We start from the raw sequence: 20,039 nt of genomic DNA on the forward strand, positions 1-20,039 counted from the left end.
AGGAAAAGGAGAGGAGAGCGGGTAGGTAGTAATATTGAGAAAGAAGGCAAGTGTCTGATCATAAAGTTCCCCGCGGTGCCGGAATCCACAAAAGCTGTAGACAGGGCATGAGGGACAGTCAGCCAGAGTGATGGGCACTAAAAAAAAGTCTAACAGGGAGAGCAGTAGATGGAATACTCACTCTGGATCCTGGGGATGTAACATCACATGACCGTCCCTCTGCTCTAGTGGATCACAGACTAGTAACGGACACTGCTGGTGCTTGTGCCCTCCCTGGCCACAGTACAGACAGAGCCCCAGCTGTATCCGTACACTCACCAAAGGAGGGAGAGAAGTGATGGAGATGCCGACGCTCCCGGAAGAGGTTATCCAGATGGATGGCCATAACAATGAGTGCATCCAGGGTGAGGTTGTCATCTTGGCAGGCCAGTTCCGTCTGGACCTCCTCGCGCAGACCTCTTCTAAACTCAGCAGCCGTCTGATTCCTCAGCTGGAGCTGAAGCAGATGCTCACCTCCCTCTTTGCCCTCTGTAGGATAATCAAAAATACATTTAAACAGAGCCATGAACCTCTCATTAGACTCAAGCGCCTCCTCGCCTCTCTCCCAGACAGCTGTAGCCCATTCCAATACCCGCCCAGTGAGCACAGAAATAACCGTGGCAACCTTAGACTTCTCGGTGGTGGCAGCTCCCACATGATGTGCGAAATAGAGGGAGCACTGAAGGAGGAAGCCACGGCATTTGAATGGTGTCCCGTCATATTTCTCCAGGAGTAGACGGGCATCGCTGACCTGAGCGGATTGCTGAATGGGCCGGTGTGCTGACCAGTTGGGTAGACTGGCTTTACAATATCCTCTAATGTTGAAACGTTGTAGACTTGCAAGAACATCTTCCATGGCTATCCAAAGTTGAGCCAGCTGATCATGGTGTTGACGAAGAAGGCCACCTTGTTCATTGATCATCTGGGAGATCCCGGTTGTCCTGCTGCTTCCATATTTGGAGTTGGTATTCTGTAATGATGGGGCGGTGAGTCGGAAGCATGTGCAAGGTTTTAATAAAACAACAAAACCAAGAACACAACACTAACATAACGCCGATACACAAGAACAATACCAACTGGTGAGTGAACATGGGAGAATGACATATAAAGGGGAGGAAATGATGAAGGTAATGGAGTCCAGGTGTGAATCATAATGATTTCCACATAAAGCAGCCAGCGCTTCAGCCTGGTGAGGGCGTGGGTGAGTGTCTTTGAGCGTTGAGGGTTGATGCGAAATCACTACTGGACTTTCTTATGATTTCATGTTCAATGCTTTCTTGAGTTTTTCATATTGATTAGGTTAAAGGCGTCAGTATGGCATCCGAAAAGGTTTCTTGTCACTGAGTTGGATGTGATAAAAACAGCCAGTAGCTTTTCCACAATCCAATTTATGCCTGGAAAAGATGGACTGAGCTATGAGCTGGATAAGCTTCTCATTACCAGCAGAAGACACTTGACAGGAGTGTCGTGTCTTTGGCTATGCCCGGATTAAGTGATATGACATGCTATTCTATAAAATCCTTTCTCTGTAATTAATATTACCTGATTGAGCTAATCATGTAAATGTAATTAGAAAGTCGGGGCACCACTAAATAATATTTATAGAGCAGTTATCTTCCGAATAAACTCTGAAAGACCTAGTATTATTTTACATCAATAGCAGTCAATATTAATCGTCACCTTATTTCAGCCTCATCTGAAAGTTGTAAATGCTTGGTTATCTTCACGAACCCTGGCTAACAAGTTGAATCAGCAATACAAAATTGGGTTTAATTATTTATTTACTAAATACCTAACTAATCACACATACAGACATAATTAATCATAACTTGATTACAATTTAGGTCATAAAGGAAAACGTCCCTAGTGGGCTGAACAGATATGACAACTGGTTACACAAAAGAAAAGGGCTGGGTTTGAGTGAAAGAGCGGGAAGACTAAGGGACACAGGGAGAAGCTGTGCTATTGTAAATACAGTATCTTATGCATTCTAAATTACCGCCCATTAGGAAAAGGAAAATGCAGTAAATATTCACTCTGAGCTGCGCTTCGATAGGTTGGTGGTAGATGGAGGGCCGTGTTGCCCAACTGAGTCCTTTGAAGAGTGTCTCTGGTGGTGATCGGGAAACGTTGCAGTGTCGTCATTGTGTGGTAGACGGGATACTCTGTCCGTCCTTTCCTAGCCCACATTTACAGCGGCCGCTGCTAACTCAACGGCTAGGAGGTGCCACTTCTGTAGCGAATAAGAGTTCAAAGTTCATACCATTCGCAACCAAAGTTCACGCTGAGGTTGGCTTCGTTCTGTAGTTATTATCTGAATCCTTCTGACATTGGATCATTATCCTAATGTACCCGGAACAGGAGGTTACATTTTCGTCAAGGGCTTATATAGTGGAGGGAGAAGGATGTGTTTCATAGTTTATAGCCCATGTCTCTTCACAGGGACGGGCCACTGATTGAGCAGAGCCCAAATCTCTCATTTGGAAAAAATTACATTTAATCTTTTCACCAATAATTTTATATTTAAACATTTGAATTGCACAACAATTCCATGTGAATCAGATAACTATAATGTGTAGACTTCCCCAGATACAGTTTAGGTCATCCTGTCATCAGTCATAATGTCTCACATGACAACTGAACTGACATCATATTCATTAAGTACCAACGCATATTTTCAACTGGTTCTATTACCGAAATATGGTTCCTTTCCCTCCACTTGTTTGATGTTCCCAGACTCTCTGTTTAACAAAGGCTATTCAAGAGTCCCTCTGTAGAGTCAAGAGAGAGGGAGGGAGAAAGGTATTTATGGGGGGGGGGGTCATAAACCTTACTCACAGGCCAACGTCATGACAGGAGTCAATGTCAATATCAGTCAAACCTAAGTCACGTAAAACACCAGGACTGCTTGAATTGTCAGGTCAGTCAGTATTGTCAAGTCAACTAGAACCGTCATCAGTCATAGTCAGGTCTTCTTGGCCGTCAGTGAGAATGTCAGGTCTTTTCTGTACGTGTTGCTGCAAAACTGCTGGGGAAATCATTAGTCACATGCAAACAGTCAAAGTCAAAGTCCTCTAAAGCCATAAAGGGAAACACATTGACTAGTGTAGCATTTTTTCTCAATGACACGGTCATCTGAGAAGGGTTTATCACTTTAACAGGAAGCCACCCATCCCCCCGCAACAGAGCTACAGTCCTGACTGACCTTTTTGTTGACCTTGAACTGCTGGGCTCACTAATGACAGCAATGCCATCTGGTTCTGTGTTTCCTAGTCTGCCCCAGACTAAGTGCTCCTGCATAGGCTCAAGAGTCACAGCCCCCTTTAGTCTAACAGTTCAAACTTTGTCAGGTACTTCACCGTCTTTCCATCTCTCCATGTTAGCCATCATGCTGATTAGCCTACTCTCCTCACCACTCTCACTCTCAGCAGTGGACACCTTTTTCCAGAAGTCACCAGGTGTCTTCAGCTGGTGAAGGAAGTGCTTTAGGATATTACTGCCTAAGATGAGGTCTTCAATCTAGCCTTCAACCACCAATGAATGCATGGCGACACTACAGCCGTACACCTCTTATCTCCAGCTCACAAACTCCCAAAAGACTCGTCTTCGACTCACTACAACCAACCAAAACTGGCTCTGTAGGACTCAATTACGAGCTTCTCAACACTATTGCATGCAACAGCTCCGGTAAGACACTAGAGCTCAGGGTACAGGCCATCGACCCACTGTGAAACATAGCTCTCACTTCCACTTTGCCTCCTATTAACACTTTGACATAAAATAAATCATCATAACTAGAGAGTCTCTGTGTGTTCGCATAAAACCTCACTTTGTTCCTATTCCCTTTTTGGAACTGACGGTTAGACAGTTGTGGCCTCTGCTCCAGCACACGCTCCAGCATTGCAAGGATACGGTCCATCGGCTCAGTAGAGCCTTGAGTAGCCTGGGCTATGGAAGGCACCGGGTTAGGTGGTACAGTGGCGGGTCTAACAGCAGGCATGGTGGGAGGCGTGACAGCAACAACCTCTTGCTTCAATGTTTTGATGACTGGGGCGGTCCACCGCTGTAATGGCTTGCAACTTAAAAATAAGCGACAGTTCGGCATCAGGGCAATATCTGAAGAACATGACTGAGCTCTCGAGATGGGTCTTAAACAGAGGTAACGTGGCATAAAAGTCAGCGGGGGGCATGCTTCAGAAAGCAGTGTCACAGAAATGTTTCAGTATGTCAAAGACAGGACTTGGGCAAGTGCCATGCTCTACCAACTGAGCCACATTATACATTGACATCACAAACCACTTGATGTCTCACTGTACTCAATTACTGTCTTGTGCATTGTTGTTCTTCATGGTGATGGAAAGTCTACAGGTACAAACCTAGATGACCAGCCTATGTACAATACAGTAACATACATTTATGTTAACTGGTTTGTAAGGGTGGTAAATTGATACTGCACAAAAAGTGGATGTTTTTCATGTTATTTGATTAAGAAAAATATAACATTTTATGTGGATGTTTTATGTCTTTGCCCATAACTTTGCACCTTTTGATGAAAATATTTGAGGACAGAATTGTATTCTTTCTGATTCCATTAGAATGACAATTGCAGAGAAAGGGACAGGGTAACAAATCTTACAATTCCAACTATTGAATTCTGCATAATACTGTTTTTAAATATACAACTATATTTTGGGCGAAAGCGGAGATGCAGTAAAAATGTTTTTGCCAGCGGTACAGATGTCTATATCAGTTCGCTAATACTAGTAAAGGCCCAGTGCACTATTTTTGTTTTATGAATATACATGTTTTCTTCTGATTTTTCAGGGGTTGTTGCAGCACCCTTAGCACCCCTACTTCCTGTGGCTATGGATATAGCTTGCAATGTACTTTCCTAAGATTTTACTTTTCTATACTACATATTGTATAGCTGTGTACAAAATCAAAATGACCTTATTTTTTGTGCATTTAAAAATCTGTCAATGGTATAGAAAGTCTTCCAATGGTATAGAAAGTCTTCCAATGGTATACATAATTGATAGAACTGCAATACATAACTCAGATATGCTCTGAATCTACACAGAGAGGAATTGGTTTGTATTCCCCCCAAAAGTTATTCTAGGTCAAATCTAAAAAACAATTTATTTGAATCAATGTTTCTCTGGAGACATAATATTAAGTTATAAATATCCTCAGAGGGTGGGGAGGGACCTGTGTCAGTGATCTCGACCAGATAGAGATCACCTGCAGAGATGTAGTACCTTGTGTACTCGCATATGATTATTACTGGTTATTGTTGGTACAGAATCAAAATGACCATACAGTACATACACTGCCGGTCAAAAGTTTTAGAACGATTACTCGTTCAAGGGTTTTTCTTTTTCATTTGACTATTTTCTACATTGTAGAATAATAGTGATGACATCAAATCTATGAAATAACACATATGGAATCATGTAGTAACCAAAAAAGTGTTAAACAAATCCAAATATATTTTATATTTGAGATTCTTCAAATAGCCACCCTTCGCCTTGATTAAATATTTCTACTGTAAATGTTATATACCGTGCACTCGGAAAGTATTCAGACCCTTTGACTTTTTCCTCATTTAGTTACGTTAAAGCCTTATTCTAAAATTGATTAAATTATAATTTTTGCCTCAATTATGTACACGCAATAACCCATAATGACAAAGTGAAAGCAGCTTTTTTGAATTTTTGCTAATTTATTACAAATAAAAACAGAAATACCTTATTTACATAAGTATTCAGACCCTTTGCTATGAGACTCAAAATTGAGCTCAGGTGCATCCTGTTTCCATTGATAATCCATGAATTGTTTCTACAACTTGATTGGAGTCTACCTGTGCTAAATTAAATTGATTGGACACGATTTGGAAAGGTACACACCTGTCTATATAAGGTCCTACAGTTGACAGTGCATGTCAGAGCAAAAACCAAGCCATGAGTTCGAAAGAATTGTCCATAGAGCGCTGAGACAAGATTGCGTCGAGGCACAGATCTGGGGAAGGGTACCAAAAAATGTCTGAAGGTCCCCAAGAACAAGGTGGCCTCCATTATTCTTAAATGGAAGGTGTTTAGAACCACCAAGACTCTTCCTACAGCTGGCTGCCCGGACAAACTGAGCAATCGGGGGAGAAGGGCCTTGGTCATGGAGGTGACCAACAACCCAATGACAGAGCTCCAGAGTTCCTCTGTTGAGATGGAGGAACCTTCTAGAAGGACAACCATCCCTGCAGCACTCCACCAATCAGGCCTTTATGGTAGAGTGGCCAGACGGAAGCCTCTCCTCAGTAAAAGGCACATGACAGCACACTTGGCATTTATCAAAAGAAACCTAAAGACTCTCAGACCATGAGAAACAAGATTAACTGGTGTGATGAAACCAATATTGAACTCTTTGGCTTGAATGCCAAACGTCACATCTGGAGGAAACCTGGCACCATCCCTACGGTGAAGCATGATGGCGGCAGCATCATCCTGTGGGGGTGTTTTTCAGCGGCAGAGACTGGGAGACCAGTCAGGATCGAGGGAAAGATGAATGGAGAAAAGTACAGAGAGATCCTTAATGAAACCTTCTCCAGAGCGCTCAGGATAGACTGGGGAGAAGATTCACCTTCCATCAGGACAACGACCCTAAGCACACAGCCAAGACAATGCAGGAGTGGCTTCGGGACAAGACTCTGAATGTCCTTGAGTGGCTCAGCCAGAGCCAGGACTTGAACCCGATGGAACATCTCTGGAGAGACATGAAAATAGCTGTGCAGCGATGCTCCCCATCCAACCTGACAGAACTTGAGAGGATCTGCAGAGAAGAATGGGAGAAACTCCCCAAATACAGGTGTGCCAAGCTTGTAGCGTCATACCCAAGAAAACCCGAGCCTGTAATCGCTGCCAAAGGTGCTTCAACAATGTACTGAGTAATGGGTCTGAACACATATGCAAGGGTGATATTTCAGATTTTAATTTTAAAAAATGCTGAAATCATGAAAACCTGTTTTGCCTTTTCATTTTGGGATATTGTGTGTAGATTGATGAGGAAGAAAAAACAATTTAATACATTTTAGAATAACGCTGTAACATAACAAAATGTGGAAAAAGTAAAGCGGTCTGAATACTTTCCAAATGAGCTGTTTGCATTGAACACATCTTCTTGGATAGATTCAATAAGTGTTGAGTGTGAGAGAAAGAGGCTTTCTCTGGCAGACTATCAGCTGTGTGTAGCCTTGTCCTCTTTGCCTCGGTGTGGATGATTTCTCTGTAGTCCAGGATTACCCCAGGGATTAGCAGCCCTGCCGGGCGGCACATTGGCAGCTTCCATCGATGGGAGAGATGACAGTTTCCATCATCATGTAGTCCCAACTCCAAACCTCCGGTACACTGCGGCTTAAAATGAATCAACATCAGATTACATGGGCAGGACAGCAGGGGGAGAAGGAGTCACCCATCACAAACACAGTACAGATTAAGAAGTTGAACAAGCTCTCTCCTCAGCTCTCAGGGTGTGTACAACTAGACTGTCTTCTTATGGTCCAGTTTGGGTTAGTTCACAATCACATAGCTATAAGAAACCCCTACTGCAAGAGTAAAGGGTACGTAAAAGAAAACAACATGCTCAAATAAATATACAAGACTCATAATCGTCTTCATATTCTGTATTGATGGATCCACTCAGTGTTTTTGATATATGAGTTTGCCCAAAACAATACAGCCAAGGTAGACACCCCTCTCTGTAGTCAGTGACAACGATGGTTAATGTGTCTAGTCTCTGACATTGACACGAAAATGAGTTTCAACACTTGAACAAGGTGCGTGGGAAGGCACTCCCCAACATCAGCTACCTCCATCTGTCAAATAGAATAATGACATACTGTACATTGAAAACACATTGTTTCCTTTGGCATCCACATCTATCAGCAGCTTATGGACACTATTCTATTCCCACTCTGGCAGAGCTCTGCTGCTATAGCTTTGACATCCATCAATGACAATAGAACCCAACTAAGTTGTATTTCCTGAGGCACTGCTGTTTTCGCAAAGTTTTTTTCTCCAGTGTCTCTTTTTTTCTTATGCAAGGATGTGAGGTTGACCATGCGGTAGGATTTTAACAAGGAGTAGGCTTACGAAGTAGACGTGTTTTTTCTTGCCCAGAGTGAGTCTTTCATTTGAAAGGCCACAAAACTGTACAGGTATTTTCAATGCAATAAACAGGACAAAAGAACTTAAGGGCAAATTGAACTTAATCAAATAAATTGAGCTCTGTCAAAAGAAAACCCAGGCTACAATAATGCCTGAACACCCGGCAGCATGCCAACCTTACCCTGACTTTCTCTCTCTCACACAAACAAAGATATGACATGGTTTAAATAGGAATACCCACAATGCATTGGCTAATGAGAAACAGCCATATCATACAATGATAAATTACCATTCATAATGCATGAAATTCAATCTAGAATTATTCAGCTCATAGACATGAGTACAATTACCAGCACACATCTCAATTAAATTGTGAACCCATCAGTGGCAATTTTTGCATGTAAATCTTGGTGGGGCAAACAAAAACAAACATTGGGGGATGCATGCCAGCAAAGCTACAACAAAACAGTAAAAAATACATTAATTGTACTATAACGGTGACAAATGGTGCCCACAAACTGTTTGGGCCTACATAAAGCTGTCCCAACAGCAGAGTCCCAACAGCAGACGTGACACGAGCTAGGACGGACGTAGTCAATATAACTATTTGTTCCGCACTTTTGAAATGTACAGCGAGAGAATTCAGAACATGGGCCATTCTTACAGCGTTCTCTCTGTACACCAAGTCAGAACCGTAGGATAAATACAGGGGGCATGTAAGCAGACGGTGAAAGCTCTTATAATATTCAATGATTATATTTCTCTAAAACCGGTTATAGGCTACATGTGCACCATCAAGTCAGAACAGGAAAATAGACTAAATTATCAGGGTGAGGCACATGGGCTACTAACAGCTTACTACACAACATACACTTAATTTGACTTTCTTAGCTACAGTATACATATCTCCGTGGCATATTACATCATTTATGCAGTAACATACAATACATTTTTGGACTCACCTTGTTGTGATGTGCTTGTACACCTTGTAGTTAGCTTGTACTCCATGGTGCAGCTTGAGTAGGTAAATAGAGGATCTAAATGATGGCACCACAGCACCACAGGATCTAAATGATGGCACCTATGGCACCACAGCACTACAGCAGCAAAGCCCAGGTACTGTACCATCATACCACCACCACACAGTTTATGACAGAGCTGCAGCGAGGGGAGAGGTGTAGCTCAATGTTGCTTGTGGCATCTTCCCCCTGACTCTCTATCCGTGAAGTCTGGTACACAATGAATTAAGCGTGGCCATAGAGAGTCTGTTAGCTATTGCCAGAGTGGAGCACATCAACCCCAACCCAATTCCTGAATAAATATGAAGTGTGTGTGTGTGTGTGTGTTCCCTGGCATCTGCTTAGGATGCTTGACTTGAACAAGCCCCTCACTTCTCACAGGGTGCTCCAATACAGGGGAGTACAGCTGCAAGTGACAGCAGTTACAGCCGTGTTGAAAACTTCAGTACCTCTTGCTGCAAGATCTTGCCAGCGTAGGGAAGAAAAAACACAACATGAGAGGTAAGGAGGGCTTTTGAAGCTTTGTTCACTTTGTTACATATCCTAATCCAATATCTGCACACCCCGAGCACAATGTTTGTTGGGTTAACCCACAGTCTAAAACTGTTGCCAAAGCTTTAGGAGAATATCAACATTACTGTGGTTGACACAAATATTTAACTTCCATGCAGTATGGCATAGACCTGTCTTACTCTTGACAACTTTGTCAAAATCTAGAGTTCTCTGTATTCTAATGACATGACAACCCTTTAGACAATGAGTTCCAAACACTGATAATTGCTGATGCAACTGACTGTAAGGAATATAGGCATGTAAAATACTCCAAATCCACCAACATACAGTGGACTACTCTTATAATTCCTCATCTATAGCCAACAGGGGGCACTAGAATTCCACCACTATAGCATTAACAGTAGGCGTTCACAACAGCAAGGTTTAGCCTCATTTACCTCATGCATTTACAGATGAGCCAATCAGAGATGGAGAGCATCATGTCCACCATGTCCATCACATTCGTATTGCCCCACTTATAAAAGTTGATGAAAGTTATGGCAATATGTCATGTTATATCCCACCCAGATTCAAAACTGGACAGGAAGGAACATCTCCCCTAAAAATAATTGAACAAATAATTGGAGAAAAGTTTAATTTTTAAAGAGCACCCTCTACTCTAAAACCTACAATGGGATATTGTCAAAACCCCAAATACGTAATTTATGTTCTGGTCTAACAGGCTATAGTCTACTGGTCAAGTGTAATTAGCAGTATGTACAGTAGTAAGGCTATTTGTGTAAATCATCCGCAGTCCATCTATCTCCTCATCATGGATGTGGAATCCCAAATTATCATGGTTTTGTTTTTAATTTACAGATGCTGTTAAATCCTGTCGCCACCGCATAGGACGTGCTCTGACCGGATGACATGATGCCTTTAGTGCCCCAAGGATTGTGCACAAGGCAGTCGATGATCTGTGAATCTCACTGTACATTGCAGCGGCGTCCCGACGATGGTCAAAGTTGGGTAGACGTCTGAGTCTGGGAGCGGATGCAAGGACTTCAAAAAGAATCCGATGGAGTTTCTCTATCAAATAATCGCATTCAATATGGCGGCATAAAGGATAAAGTTAAAAAGGAAAACAAAGAAGAAACTAGGTTGATCGCAATCGGATCAAGGACTTGGACAGGACGTCTCCAAACTCGTTACGCAGAACTTTTCCAACATTGAGACCGTATCTGATAGCTCAATGCATAGTTTATGTGATACACGGAGTGCACACGACACGGCTGTATTCTTCTTACAGGTGTGATTTTGTAGGTTACACTAGGCAAGTTCTCTTCCTGGGTAGAAATGAATGAAGTATACCCCTATTCACTTTGTTGAAACTCCGAGCCTGGGAATTTACATGTAATAAAGTGACAGTTGGATGCCAAAATGAGTGTTTACTCTCATATCTGGAGGATTTTACAGATATTCCTAGCGACGATTGTCACAATTGTCACGCAAGGTATGTACCATACAAAAAGGGTTACAATCAGCCTGAGTGACTATGTGTATATTCTGTTCTATGTGTATGTTTTTGTTTGGTACATATTTAATTGCAGACTCTTTATGATGTTGAAATAGTATACATGAGTATTTAGGATTATTTGTATTCCATTAGACAATGTGTAACAAACGAGTTTATAATATGATCAAGGAGCTGATATGAGATAGACAGTATACCCTTGTGGTTGAAAATGTATTTAACTTTTATAGTTTCCTCTGAAATGTTATGCCATACTTTTATGAATACATTATGCACACTGCCATCAGTCAATTGGCTTTGCAACATAGTTACATACTGCAATTTCACCATGGTAACTTGTTGTTGTGGTCAACTGCCCCTATATGACACAAAAAGTCCCATTTGTCCAGTTGAATAAGACAATGGCTTGAAATGAGTGTGCCTAGTCCAGTTTAGGTGCCACTCAGATTTGTGAGAATACTGGTATACAGGTACAGTAGGCCAAGGAGGTCCACCTTAGTCTAATTACTCCAAAGTGCATGTTAAGACTAATCAAATCTTATTAAGGCTTGCTTTTTAGTTAGAGTTTATGTCATTGAGGGTTAGTGCTGATGTAACTTGCATTTAGATTAGCAAACCTTAGAAGAATGAGAATGTTTTTGATTATGTACTGTGTACCAGTACTTTATGGGACATTTGGCACTGTCATTAAGTTCCAGTTATGAAATGGACATACATTTGTATTTCCTTAGTTTAGTCTCAGTGTGCAGCAGAGCTTAAAAGGAGTTTCAGTGCATATTAGCAGAAGTCCAGAACACATTATTGTATTCATTCACATCACCTCAGTGATGAAATGGACAGGACCCTGTGGACTTTGATTAAAAACCCAGCAAATATTCCACATCACAAAGGCATTTGCTGAAAAGCTTTTAACTGCCTCAAATACAGCTATTTCCAGACGATGTGGCCCTCCTGAATTATAATAAACAGACTGGATAAAGAGGACAAAAAGGGAGAAATCCTGATAAAACCAGCTTTAAGAGTCTCATTGGATATAACAATCCCTACCAATCCCCACACAGGGCTAAGCATCTCCCTCCCCTCCTCCTCTCCCTTTCTGTACACATATGATCAGTGCTCTATCAAGTTTCTATCTTTATGTAGCTGTTGCAGGGACATAGGGTCTTTTCAAAAAGTAAACCATTGCTATTAGGAGAGCTTTCTTCCTAAAATACTTAGGTCATGCCTGACTTTTCCTCTGGGGAGAGGACACAGCCAATATGGAAGTAAACAACGTCTCGACCTAAAATTACAGACTCTATTCAACACTTCAAGTGGAATAAGTGAGACATCTGTGTCATGTCTCTGTCATGCCATTGGAAGTCGGATCACGCACAGGCTGTTCTTCACGAATATAAACATTCCTTATAGCACATTGGAATGCATGGAGTTGAACTGTTACTGTTCTTTCAAAACACCACGCAGCATAGGCCAGGTTTGTTTGGTTTGTGGTCATCTTAAATCCGTGGGTTCCATCAAGACAAACTCAAGTTGAGTAGCTTGTCAGAGCGTGATAGATAATTCTGTATTAAAAGAGACATTGACATGTATACTTGTTGGTCTCAATATAATGCTGCTGAAAATAGCATCGAATGACAGCATGGGTAATCTTTTGTTTCCTAGTAACAACAAATAGCCTACTGTAATTGCACAGTAGCCTACAGTAAGTACAGAGCTTATACTCTTAAGTGAGCAATCCTGTGCTGTCCAGACATTGGTCAGCTGGCAGCTTTACCACTACTGGGAACAATGCCAAGCAGACCTACATACATGTATAACCATGTCATTAATTAGCTTTTGCCTCAGTCTCCTCACTTTTCTAGCGGCCTTAATTGTTTGACTGTGTCCAGTGATCCTACTGGTACTGTAACCCTGTTGTTACCCCCAACTTTAGAACATAGGGCCTAACGTAGTCCTGTCCTTCTCCCTGTTCCTTGTGTTCTGCCTTGATTATTTGCTGTGTCTAACAGGCACACAAGTAGTGACTTATTCTGAGAAAAGGGACCTGAAGATTATGTTTAAAGGTCACCTCAGTCTTGTTTAATCAGATCTGAAAATCTCTCTCCCTCTCCCTCCTTGTTTCATATCAAATATACTATATTTAAATTGCTTTAATGCAATTGCATTGTTTCATATTCTCAAGAAATATAGACTATCCTATTGTACAAATGTAACCTATACACAGATTTCATTTGGAATCAACTGTAGAATTTGCAATATAGATTTGATTAACAGCATATTGTGTTGTGCTCGGCATATGGATTCGGTTGTGCATTGGATGTCTCATAGTAGCGTGGGGAATGCAAAGTGGGTCAACTTTGAGCAATTTTTATCTCCTAAATGTTTTGGCATTCAGGTCCAAAAAGTAACATTTTCCGATCACTTCTACCAAGTATGGAAGGTTTCCTTCAAATAAAACAGGGTGTTTTCAAAAAGTGATTGAAATGATTTAGAATGATCCAAGAGGGAAAACAACAATGTCAATGGAGACAAGTGAATTTCTGCAGACCAGAATAGATATTGTTCTTCTGGACAGGGAAATAGAAAAGTCAAAGATGTCAGTCTCCAAGTTGGGTGATTGGAGCAGCTATGTGCTGAAACAGCTGGTGGAGGAATTTGGCTCCTTCTTTATCAGCTGGATGCAAAGCGTTTATCATGGCGAGAGAGGAAATACAGTACATACGCAAACATATACTGTAGCTTCCCTACACAGTGGAGAATCAGTGATTATTGTCTCAGCAAATGAGACTGTTAACATACAGTATATACTCACTAGTGCATTATTTGCATTGAGCACAATTGTACCACCCCTCTTAGATTTTAGAGCTAACTCAAGTGTTCTTAAATACATTGGGGAGCACAGATGACCAGTCAAACCCAGCTTGAGAAAGATATAACAGCCTGTGATATGTGTTGCCACAGTTGCAGCACATCTCCCTCCTGCAGAGATGCCAAAGCAGAAAATGCCCAGTGAGTGTTTATTCACAGTGGTGGGAAATACTGCCAGCTCTGGTATTAAACAGCACATCTGTCAATGGTCACTGGTGGAGCTAAGGGGGAGACAGTCCCTGTCCAAGTCCAGGAAGATGATTGAGATACTGTACATGTCTGTGTGAGAAAAATAAAAACATCCATTTGTGTTTCTCTTTGGGGGTCACTCTGTAGACTTGGCTCCGTTGTGACACACAAACTGTTTCCCTGACTGTGTAAAGCTCTCCAAGCACTGCACAGGTGTCTGCTTGGTGATAAAAGCAGGTCGAAGGAGGGATGATGTAGAGACCTGTCACACGCCACAAACCGTGAGGGACAAGACTTAGTTAGACTTCGTTTACAAAAAGCTCCAAGCCCTCCTCCTCCTCAGGAAAAATAACCACAACAATCCAGTGACAGACATGTCATTCTCTCTGACATCTTTTGTCATAATTTGACCAATGGAACAGAAAGGTGTGTCACTACACATGCAGATAACATTATAGGAAAGGAATATTATGGACATTTTGGGGGGGAATCTACCTAAACTCTGTGGTAAGGACACGTTTATGACAGCTATAAGATCAACAGTAGTAAAGAGGGACATTTTTTATTATAGCTACAAACAGTTGACTCATCACTGGCACATAAGATGCATGCATTGTGTATTAGTTCATAGTTCATGATTAATAAAATTCTGTTACATTACAGGGCTCAGAGTCTCTGTCCTCTGGGCAGAATAGAATGTGGCAATTTGTCATGAACAAGCAACTGATTGTATTTTATGTCATTATACTGCAAAATCAAGCTATAGGTCTACACTGAAGTGGAGAATAGACTGTTTCACACTTTTTCTAACAGACAGTTTATTAGCAAAGCCAGAGTGCTGTTGAGTGCCATTGAGTATGAGATCATCTCAGTTAATGAGCACATACCAGGCTGCTTCTCTCTCTCTCTCCCACCAAGTAGGCCAATTAGCCTCCCATTGACAGTGCAGCCTCAGGTCAGCAGCCATAATGTGTAATCTATCAAAATGGGGGCAAATGAGAGTGGATGCTGGCCTGTGGACCTGCGGCTCAGTTCACTTCCAGAGAGACAGTTGTGTCATACCCCTCATGCTTTTATGCCGGATCAGAGGGCTCTAATGCTGTTGTCCCCCTCGACACCCTCACCCTACTCCAAACACACACACCATGAACATGCTGCCCTGTGTAGGACCAGATCAGCCTCCACCTAGGTAGGTCAAGTTGTTTTAAGGCATACAAGTCAATATAGCTGGAATTACATAATTTACAGGGAGTAATCCCATTTAATTAATCTCTGATACAGTAAAATCTGCTAATAAATAATTTGTGTTTTCATGCATGTCATCGGATCATGCAGATATTATTGCTTGCTACTTTGCCATTTGGTTTTACATAAAAGTTTTGATCTGAAAGAAGAGGGAGGATGAAAGTTAAGTCACTTCTGCAAAGCACAACAGAAAACACACCTCTTTTAACAGGGAAATCATAATGAGTAATAGAACACACCTGAGTGTCATAATTGTCTCTAGGATGGTCTCTGCCTCCCTCTGGTGACAGGTGGAACCATGACACCAAGTGTTCATGACAGGTAGTCCGTCCCGCACTTTGGTCATTTTCACTAGAAATCACTTTCATTTGGGTATGGGATTGACTTGATTTGGATGATGGATGATATCAAGGGAATGTAGTCTGTTCTGCTGCTGTCCCACCAGTGCTCCTTCGCCACTGCATCACACGCAGTAATACTCTTAGCTGCTCCTGCTATGATTTCTAATATAAAGACCCTCTTGTATACTATGGGAATTTGAAGATTAAGGAAATGGTCACTTTAATGATGATGTCCCATCTAGTTGATCAGCTTGCCTCATGTCTAGTTCCTGGAAATCTCTGGATGGTTTCTTTTTGGCAATTCCCGTTAATCAAATATTTTATTGGGATATCTTTGTACTCAGGTAATTATTATGATATTGTACTTAATGATTGAGGCCAGCTATTATTCCTGTACACTTCATATAACCATGAAACAATGGATCCTGTTATAAAACTCCTGACCCTGATTGTGGTTGGTAGCCCAGATTTGAGAGAAACTGACCAGTAGCCGGAAGGTTTGTTAATGCCGGGCTGTAGGCTATTAGCAGGTTAAGGGTCTCTAGTGACTCAGTAGTCCATCCAAAATGATGAACATGAATTTCCTCTACATGTCATCAAAACAACACTGTCTGTTAACCTACAGGTAATGTTTTGTCTCTTGCTTTCCCACAGAGTTGGACAGCCGGGAGATGTCAGACAACACTAAGAGCTCTCTGCCATTCCCTGTGTTCCTTCCAGTGAACTACCAGGTGAAAGACGCAGATTACTTCTTTTTGAAGGAGGCCGGTCAGGACATCATGAGGAACTCCAGCATGCAGACACAGACACAGCCATTTGTCATCCTGAGAGCCAGCCGGCCTCCTGCTGTCAACGCCAGCTATGGGCCCCTGTCCACAGAGCAGCCAGTCCCTCTAGACCTGGTACAGTCTGTGCAGCTGTTCCGGGCCCCGGGGGTATTCACCTACAACTGGAAGGTCCAGTCCTTTGTGCTGACCCCCCGGGTCTACTCCTCCATGCCCAAGGTGCGGGTGTTGTTCTATGTGGCTGGGAGGGACTGGGACAGGGGAGCAGATGGGCTAAAGGATGAGTTGCCCTGTGTTACGGTGTTTGCCTTCTGGCAGACTCAGGAGGTGAGGGGCTCCTGTGCCCTTGGAGGTCTGAGGGGCACATGCATGGCTGAGCTGGAGCCTGTAGCCGGCTGGTTCAGTCCCGCAGCAGAGAGCTCTAACCCGGGGAGGTTGGACCCAAAAGTGGTAAACACAGTAGAGCTGTACTACCAGGCCCGGCCCAGTGCATATGGGAAGTGCAGGGAAGGCGATTGGGATCGCTGGGGCAGCTCAGAGCAGCAGCAGGCTGAGTACATCCCTGTGACTCCCATGCAGAGGATCAGCAGTGTGCGCCTCCTTCAGGTGCCAAAGGGAGCTCCATCTCTGTCTCAACTCAAGCTGGGAAAGGCTGTTGTCATCCAGACTTCCTCCAAACCCCTGAAGAAGACAGATATCGCCACGTTCTACATCCTCACGGCCAGCTCCTCCTTCCTGGAGAACTTCACTATGCGGTGAGTTTCAGATGTCATGTTTGATATTTTCACTCATACTAACCTTGACTTTTTATTATGTCAAGTCAATTATTATAAAACAATTAGTTATCTAATTGGGGTGGCAGGGTAGCCTAGTGGTTAGAGCGGTGGACTTGTAACCGGAAGGTTGCAAGTTCAAACCCCTGAGCTGACAAGGTACAAATCTGTCGTTCTGCCCCTGAACAGGCAGTTAACCCACTGTTCCTAGGCTTTCATTGAAAATAAGAATTTGTTCTTAACTGACTTGCCTAGTTAAATAAAGGAAAAACTATGGTGAAGTGCTTAACAGACCAATAATTGTTCTGCAGCACACTGTGGTTATAATTGGTTAATAACAGTTAACGCTATTTGCTGAAGTACTGCCAATGTATTTTACAGTAGCCTTACTTATCTCGTCGATTTAGCCACACCCTGTCCGTTAGAAATATCCAATGAGATTTGAAGTGGATTAAAATATTTCTCTGAAAATATGATAGATTTTAGCGTTCTTACAAGGAATTGAGGCAGATTATTGAAGTTAAATTGAAAAATAGTGGAGAGTAATGATATTCAAGAGCTACAGTGGCAAGAAAAAGTATGTAAACCATTTAAAATTACCTGGATTTCTGCATAAATTGGTCATCAAATTTGATCTGATCTTCATCTAAGTCACAACAATAGACAAACACAGTGTGCTTAAACTAATAACACAGAAATTGTTGTATTTTTCTTGTCTATATTGAATACATCATTTAAACATTCACAGTGTAGGTTGGTAAAGTATGTGAACCCCTAGGCTAAGGACTTCTCAAAAAGCTAATTGGAGTCAGGAGTCAGCTAACCTGGAGTCCAATCAATGAGGCGAGATTGGAGATGTTGGTTAGAGCTGCCTTGCCCTATAAAAAAACACTCACAAAATGTGAGTTTGCTATTCACTAGAACCATTGCCCGATGTGAACCATCTCCAAAAGCCTTGATGTTCATCAGTCCACGGTAAGACAAAATGTGTATAAATGGAGAAAGTTCAGCACTGTTGCTACTCTCCCTGGGATTGGCCGTTCAGCCAAAGACTCACAGAAATCTCTGGAACATGCTAACATCTCATGAAAACGTATAATTGTTTTTGTGTTATTAGTTTAAGCAGACGGTGTTCGTCAATTGTTGTGACCTAGATGAAGATCAGATCAAATGTTATGACCAATTTATGCAGAAATCCAGGTATTTCCAAAGGGTTCACATACTTTTTCTTGCCACTGTATTTCAACTTCCCATGCAGTCATCAAGCGTCTCTGTGTCACTGTGATGGAGATAAAGTGTGCTCAGATGTTGCTTTCTAGTGGCTCAATATCTGACTGATGTCAAAGGATTGCGTACAGTGTGCTGTGCGTCTTATTATAATGACTGCATATGTGTATAGTGGGGATTACAGGCAAAGCCCAATTTCATCATTTCAAGGCAGTGCTCGTTCATTATGTTAAATGTCCCGGATGTACTCGAGGACAGAGCACCTGCACACTACAGAACTTCAACATCATAGTGTGACAGCCATGCATGTAGGGTTTATATCCATACTGCTGAGACTTTTTGTCTGACTAATATTTTTCTCCGCTCATACGGGAGTAATAAAGGACTAGTGCACTAATTTGGTGGGATAAAAATATTTGATTTAGATTTCTCAGGTGGTGCTGCAGCACCCTCAGCACCCCTACTTCCCGTGGCTATGTTCACACAGCTGCCTGACCCTATTGATTCTTTACACTAGGCATTGACACTTATGGTTTCAAGGACTCTCAGGGCCGAGGTAATAAGGATGGTGTGGTCTCTCTCTAGTTCCCTGGTTTATCATATTTAGATTGAGGTGTTTCTGACAGCATTTTCATAGACTTGTATATAGTGTGTGCAGTATAAATTATCTCCACACAGCCCTCAATATCTCCACATCATCCTTGTTCACAGCCAAACCCCTGCCTAGACCAATTTATTTTCACTGATAAACACAAAGAGTTGAAGTCGGAAGTTTACATACACCTTAGCTAAATACATTTTAACTCAGTATTTCACAATTCCTGACATTTAATCCTAGTAAGAATTCCCTGTCTTAGGTCAGTTAAGATCACCACTTTATTTTAAGAATGTGAAATGTCAGAATAATAGTAGAGAGAATAATTTATTTCAGCTTTTATTTCTTTCATCACATTCCCAGTGGGTCAGAAGTTTACCTACTCTCAATTAGTATTTAGTATCATTGCCTTTAAATTGTTTAACTTGGGTCAAATGTTTCAGGTAGCCTTCCATAAGCTTCCCATAATAAGTTGGGTGAAATTTGGCTCATTCCTCCTGACAGAGCTGGTGTAACTGTGTCAGGTTTGTAGGCTTCCTTGCTCGCACACACTTTTTCAGTTCTGCCCACAAATGTTCAATAGGATTGAGGTCAGGGCTTTGTGATGGCCACTCCAATACCTTGACTTTGTTGTCCTTAAGCCATTTTGCCACAACTTTAGAAGTATGCTTGGGGTCATTGTCCATTTTGAAGACCCATTTGCGACCAAGTTTCCTGACTGATGTCTTCAGATGTTGCTTCAATATATCCACATAATTTTCCTACCTCATGATGCC

The 20,039-nt window shown here is 42.0% G+C and overlaps 1 protein-coding gene across 1 annotated transcript in view; it reads left to right on the top strand.

The window, feature by feature from the left end:
- Positions 1 to 10,213: 10,213 nt before the first annotated feature.
- LOC112248414 (transmembrane protein 132D-like) overlaps positions 10,214 to 20,039 on the top strand; it is a 45,563-nt gene continuing 35,737 nt past the window's right edge. The window contains exons 1-2 of the mRNA XM_024417413.2: positions 10,214 to 11,219; positions 16,538 to 17,423. Coding sequence (XP_024273181.1) covers positions 11,147 to 11,219; positions 16,538 to 17,423 — 959 coding nt within the window. The 5' untranslated portion in view covers positions 10,214 to 11,146. The remainder of the gene's footprint in view (positions 11,220 to 16,537; positions 17,424 to 20,039) is intronic.

Source organism: Oncorhynchus tshawytscha, linkage group LG04 (assembly GCF_018296145.1).
Source record: "Oncorhynchus tshawytscha isolate Ot180627B linkage group LG04, Otsh_v2.0, whole genome shotgun sequence".
In the NCBI taxonomy this organism is placed as follows: Eukaryota; Metazoa; Chordata; class Actinopteri; order Salmoniformes; family Salmonidae; genus Oncorhynchus; species Oncorhynchus tshawytscha.